This window comes from Solanum lycopersicum, chromosome 4 (assembly GCF_036512215.1).
Source record: "Solanum lycopersicum chromosome 4, SLM_r2.1".
Taxonomy (NCBI): Eukaryota; Viridiplantae; Streptophyta; class Magnoliopsida; order Solanales; family Solanaceae; genus Solanum; species Solanum lycopersicum.
In genome coordinates this window covers 21811288-21818393 of record NC_090803.1, presented here as the reverse complement: position 1 = coordinate 21818393, position 7106 = coordinate 21811288, and the positions used below count along the sequence as shown (strand labels likewise).

The following is a 7106-nucleotide window of genomic DNA, read 5'->3' as shown; positions in this document are numbered from 1 at the left end:
AATCACCAAAATGTACTTCTTGCCATTTCTACTTTGAACCTTTAAGGGTCCACACAGGTCCATATGAAGCAGCTCTAAGGTTCTTGATGATGTTACCTGATTCTTGGGCTTAAAAGATGACCTGATTTGCTTTCCTTTAACACAAGCTTCACATATTTTATTTTCAGCAAACTTCAGCTTGGGCAGACCTTGGACCAGGTCCTTAGAAATCAACTTGTTCAATAAAGATGAACTCACATGCCCTAGCCTACGATGCCAGAGATCAGCATTCTCATTTTGAGCACTAAGACATGTTAGGTCATCTCCATGAGACGTTTCTAAGTTTGCCACATACATATTTTTACTTCTGTGTGCATTGAGGATTACTTTGTTTGTAGTTAGACTCACCGCAGTGCATTTCTCAGAAGTAAACTTCACCTCATTTCCTTTATCAAAGATTTGTGACACACTGAGCAGGCTGTACTTCAACCCATCCACATGGTAAACATTGTCAATTGAATCTTCAAGAGATCTTCCTACTTTGCCAACTCCCAAAATGTACCCCTTCTTGCCATCACCAAATGAGACACCTCCTCCTTGGAGGGTATTGAGTGAGAGGAAGTTCTTTACATCACCAGTCATACGCTTAGAGCAACCACTATCTATATACCAGCATTGACTGCTGCTCCTCTCACTCACCCGCACCAAAAACCACTTGTTAAGCTTGGGAACCCATTTCAGCTTGAGTTCCAGTAGGAAGACAAAGGAGTGATTAGATTGTATTTGGTCCAATATGGTAGATTTTGAAACTTTCTAACAAAGGACACAGGGGCAGGTACAGATTTTTTCTTTGAAAAGCTGTGAGTTGAAACATGCTATGGAGGACCAGGTCTCTCTATTGGTACATTATGCCTTTTAGCATAGTTAGAGAACCTTTCACAAATGTTTCTCCAGCTAGCACAATCATTCTTCAAATGCCCATTCTTACCACAATGGAGACACAACAGATTGTCAGACACAAACACATACTTACTGTGAGGATTATAAGGAGGACTTATGTTCACGCTTCCTAATCCTTTCTTATTGAAGTTACTCTGATTTGTTGCATTTGACAGTAACTTTGAGGATTTGTTTCACTTAAGAGATTTTTCAAGTTCTTCCTAAAGTTTCACAATATCATGTTCTAATTTGTTACTCTTTTCAAGTGACAGACTAAGATTTGTCTCAGAGTTTTTCAATCTTTCTTGAATTTCAGCTTGCAGACTATTTGACCTTCTATTCAACTTTTCAGCTTCTTCAGGAATCTGATTCAACTGGTTCCTAAGTTTAGAGTTATTTGACTCTAGAGACATCATTCTTGACATTTTCTCTTCAAGTTTAACTTTGTTTTCAGTTAAACTTTCAAGTTCAGCATTCATGGTGTCTCTTTCAGATGTTAACTCTATCGCAGAATCAAGCATGACTTTTGCCAAAGTTCTCAATTTTTTAAGAGAATATTATCCAAGTCATTTTTCATATCTAGAAGAGTTGCCTGATTGTCCTCTTCTTCATTTTCTGTGTGAGACATGAGAGCAAACATTTCGTTGAAGACAGTTTCCTCCTCATGCACAGCAACCATGGACACATCTTTTGGCTCATCAGGGTCTTCTGAATCACTTGAAGAATCCCCCCATGCAGCAAGAGCCTTTTTGACAACCATATCAGCAGCAGCTTTTCGATCTCTGTTGCCAAGTACCAGGTCCCTTCTACTCTCTTTGTCACTTCTTGGTTTTTGATAATCCTTGCTTTCACTGTTGAGCAAAGGACACTCTCTGAATGAAGTGTACAACTTTTCCACACTTGTAGCAAGTGTTACCTTGAGCAGCATTTCGAGTATCATTTGTTCCTCTTTTATAAACTTTGTTTTTCCTCACAACTTTTTGAAATCTGCTGATGAGATATGCCATATCATCATCACTGGAATCTTCATCTGATTTATACTTCAACATCAATGACTTGTCCTTCTTAGCTTCCTTCTTTGATAAATCGTAATTCCGATTCATCTCATGTGTCTTCAGATTCCCAATCAAAGCATCCATAGTCAGCACCTTCAAATCCTTGGCTTCTGTAATGGCATCAACCTTGCTCTCCCAAGTCTTTGGAAGAATTCGAAGCACTTTTCTGACTTTTTTGGTCATGCTTATATGTTTACCTAGACTTCGCAGCTCATTTGTAATGAAAGAGAACTTGGTGAACATGTCATGTATTGTTTCTCCTTCCTTCATTTTAAAGTTCTCATATCGTGAGGTAAGCATGTCAATCTTAGATTCTTTGAATTGTTTAGTTCCTTCATGTGCAGTCTTCAAGCAGTCCCAAATTTCCTTAGCAGACTCACAGGCTGACACTCTGTTGTACTCATCAGGTCCTATCCCACAGACCAGAAGAGTTTCAGCTTTGAAACCTTTTTCAATCTTTTTCATGTCAGCTTCGTCATATTTCTGCCTAGGCTTTGGAACACTAATGGTCTTCTCTCCATCCTTTTCTTCCATCATCGGAACAAATGGTCCATCTAGTACAATATCCAATAACTCGCTATTTTCAGCCATGAGGTAGTCATGCATTCTAACTTTCCACCAACTGTAGAAATGTCCATTGAAACGAGGAGGTCTGTGTGATGACTGACCTTCTTCGAGGTTAAGTGGAGCTTCCATTCTAAAGCAAATATCACTTTCTTGGTGTTAACCAAATAGAAAGTACCTGCTCTGATACCACTTGATAGAATATGTGCCTTCACTTAACAAGTAATGGACCAGGTCCCTTACTACACTCCAGAAAAATACCAGAAAGTTAAATGCAGTAAAATCAACACAATGATTTTACGTAGAAACCTCCTTTATTAAGGAAGTAAAACCATGACCTGTCTCACAGGATTTTCAATCATTTTCACTAATCTTCAAAAGCAAAAGTAAAAAATGATTACACCAAACGTAAGAAAGAGTTATCAATCTTACCGTTAAGCAATAGTCTTCTATTGCTTAACAAGCCTAAGTAGAAAACAATCTACCCACTAAGCTATCCCACCTGGACAACCTAGACTTTTAACACAACACACCAAATCCTTTATAGATTCAGGAATGGTTTACAGTTTAAGAACAAGAGAATGTATTCCTAAACAACTAGACGAAAAGCTCCAGATATTGTTGTTGTTCTTGGAATAATTCTGCTTTTACTTTGTAGAGCCTTTGCAAGAGTTCTTGAAAAGTTTTTATCAAGTTGCAAAAACTAAACAAAAATGTTTAGGAAAGTGCCTTTTATATGAGCAAGTCACTTTCCCAAACTTCTTTGCCATTGGCTGGAAAAGTCACACTTTCTGACGCCATAGGGAAGTATGCACCTACTTTTTGTACCGTCTCCAGCTGGCAATCAACTGACTCCTCATCATCAGAGCCTGGTACCTCTACTAGGTCCCTGAGTTTGTTTCATCTACAATACTCAAGCAAGAACCCTGCAATAGACAATTAAGAAACTGGTACCTTTACAAGGTCCCCAGGTTTGTCAAATCATCAAAACTACAAACAACAAAACACTATTCTTCTTCTTCTTCAGTTCCTTCAGTGTTGTGTTTTCTTTTAAATAAATCTTTGTTAGTATCTGCTTCTAGTTTTATACTAGCAGAGCTTGTTGAATCCTTAGGGATACACTTATACTGGGTTAAATATACTTAAGGACACTGTCATTCAAGACGCTTCAAGCTTTGCAAATTTTTTATTAGAGCTCATGGTGAAGTACAAGCTTTGGTGAATTCGCTAAAAGTGTTCGTGCTGAAAGTTTTTATGTAAGATTTACAATAAGGATTTTATTCACATCGAATCGTAAACCATAGCTATCGACTGCAGTGGTTCTACTTCCTGCCTTATACATGCTTGCCTTCATCAATTGCTGCCTTTACATACTATGTTTTTCAAGAATCATTTCACCTATAACATTTTAACTCGGAGATTTCAGTTTTGTTATATGATTTTAACTATAGAATTTGAAATAGTTGGCCTTAAAATGGAAACATTGTATGTGACTAACCTACGAGACCTATCTATGATCCTTACAAAGGATGATAGATCGACTTGGTGAACCGTAGAAAGGGTACTAGGACTTATTTTGAATAAAATATTTTCCCTCTTTCGACAATTTTCATCTACGGCCCATGGAAACATCTACAGTCCGTAAATGGGACCCCTAAAACAAAAAAATATCACGGCATGAGCCTACACCCTGGACAAGACTGACACTCGAAGACCATTGCTAGCCTCCAGCAAACCCTTATCCTAGCTTACCTACTCAGCAGAAGACTTAAACACAAGAGATAACTCATCAAAATAACTTAAAAGTATTAACTTAGCAAAATTAGAACCCGTGTCTTAAACGCTTACAACTGAATTGAATAATACTAGAGAACTATGTTATCTGTGTATGAAGCCTCTAAAACAAAGAGGGATGTTGGAACAGGAGCCCAAATCATCCTAACAATTGAAAATGAAAATCAAGTAATAAAAGGTTTTCCTCTGAAATGTAAGGAGGCTCACCAACTGACTCTGAACTGCCCGTTTGATCAATGGTACACCGGATGCCGATCTTAGTTATCCGTGTCTGCATCATAAGATGATGTAGGTCAATTGATATCAGTACATTGAATGTACGAGTGTGCGAGTTGGATTGCCAAAACAACATAGGCTTTAAATAGATTATGACGGGAACACTTTGACTCTTTTGAACTCATGAATACTCAACAAAATCATTTAAATATAAAGTAGTCTATAACAAGTGTAATATAAATTTAAGTTTTTCAAAAACATGATGTCAACTCATAACCAAAATATAATGAAAATATACCGTGCTCCCTCTCAAAGTCTACTTGTGCAATGCATGAATAAAGTCCAATACCCCAAGTCATAATAAGCAGAACCCTGAGGAACCATGCAATTACTAATGTGAGAGTGTCTCAAACTGACAACCACCACCATGAGCCTAAGTCGTGATACACGTTTTGACCATCACGTTGCCAGAATGTCCTATACTTTTCCATCATATAGCACTACATAACTTAGTGGATCCACTAGCTTAACTTATGTGATCATCTAAAAAGTATGACCTATTAATATCCATGATGTCTACATGATTTATGGAGACTTGAGTTAATATGAACTCGCATCCCCATATTGGTGCTCAATACTACTTTCAAAATACACTTACATCATATATTTAAAGAAACAATTTCTTTCTTTGGTTTGAGGTAATTATTCAAAGCATAGCTTAAAAACTCTCTTGGAATCAATGATCCCTTTTCTTGCTTAAATCTCATTTGTAAATCTTAGTTTCGTCTTACCTTAGATGTTAAAACATTTATAAAATCTTATGAAAATACTTAGTTCCCTTATAACTTTTGAGAAATGAACTTAACTCTTTACTTAAGTGAGGGTATTTTAGGTAATTTAGAGGACAACTATATACTGATTTAGGGTCAGTTTTAAGTCATTTTACCACCCAAATCAATTTCTCAAATCACTTTCACTTCTCTCTAAATTTTTTTGACTATTCAACCTCCATTGAAGAGCATTGGAATCTTGGAGAAGAAGATAAAGTACTCAACTTTTCTTCTCAAATTCGTGGATAAAGTCTTTATTAAGGTATAGATTCTTCACTCTTGGGATTCCTTTCCAAGTATTTTTCTCTACAAATCGGTTTTCTTCTAAACATGAAATTCATGACTAATCATGACGAATTATGATTACTTAGGATTTTTTACGAGTATAATAATGTTTAATTGATATTTCATTGGATTCATGTTCTTCCCTAAATTCTCTAGATGTTAGATCTTGGTTGATAAATTGCTTGAAGATGATGAGGTTATGAGTTGATATATTGGTGTTGATGATATTATTTCTTCATGGACCGTATTGTATCATGTTTTGATTGGATTTTTTATCTAGTTGTTGAAGATCTCATTGATCACCCCTTTTACTTAACCCTAGGTTATGAATTAAGGTTGATTTGATTAGTGATGATGCAATTGACTTAATTTTTGTATAGGTTACTATTATATGATGATATTAAGTGAATTGATTGATGAATATTGTTGGATTGATGGTAAGATCTTCAAGGAGGCTTATGAAGGCTATTTGGTAAGACTTTATAATCTTGAGTTCTTTGCTTGAACAATGATGGCTTATACTTGATAATGGTATTCAATTGAAGTATTATATATGATTAGATTAAGAAGACGATGATATGATTAATGTGATGACATGCTATGAATATGTTGAATTGTCATATCATATTAAGGGTATGATGATACAAGGTTGAATATGAATCACTTGAGTGTCATACTATGATATGACTATGATGTGTTGATCTCACAAATGAAGGATTGTATTGAAAGAAAATTCTCATGCAATACCTAACGAACTTATGACATGATTATACAAGGGTTTAGTCTCCTATGACCTATATTAAAATGTGATGATTATGAAAGGCTTAAAGTCATTTTGAAAAGGGTATTTAGCTTAGCACCAAGCGAACTAGATATGAGAGGTGTCCCTTCTCAATATGGGAGGCCCGTACACCCTATGGTTGCTCATGAGATGAAGACTCCAATGCTAATGGGTATGTAGAGGGTTCAATACATATCTCCTAGTTCTTTAATTATGTTTCCCCCATAGGAATATTAGCTAGTGGATCCACCTAGAATGTTATATTCATGCTTTGGTTCTACCTTGGCAAGTAGAGCACCTTCTTTCGGTGTACAGTTTCATGACACCGGATTTCATGTTTAGCTCACATGGTCTAGTGTCGTTTAAGACAATTGTTCTCAAAAGTAAAATGACAGTAATAAAGTGAACACTAACTAAGGTGACTTAAGGGTATCTAGTTAGTGTAGGTAGGGGTATGAGACTTTACTTATACATAGCACAAGTTGCCCTTGAGGGAAGTCCTAGGAGGTTGTTGTTATGTACTTACGATATGAATGAAATGCAATTATTGACTTTATATGATGTTGACCTTACATGCTATTAATTATATGTAATGAACATGATATTGGTCTAAGTTGTTGTACATGATGATGAATATGCATGATGTGAAGATATATGAAATGT

The 7106-nt window shown here is 36.1% G+C and overlaps 1 protein-coding gene across 1 annotated transcript; it reads right to left on the bottom strand.

Annotated features, from left to right (window-relative positions):
* Window positions 1–1456: 1456 nt before the first annotated feature.
* Window positions 1457–2669, bottom strand: LOC138348006 (uncharacterized). The gene is made up of 2 exons (XM_069296610.1): window positions 1835–2669; window positions 1457–1788 (listed from the first exon to the last, which is right to left on the bottom strand). The coding sequence occupies exons 1-2, from the start codon at window positions 2667–2669 to the stop codon at window positions 1457–1459; spliced, it is 1167 nt and encodes a 388-aa protein (XP_069152711.1).
* Window positions 2670–7106: the final 4437 nt, after the last annotated feature.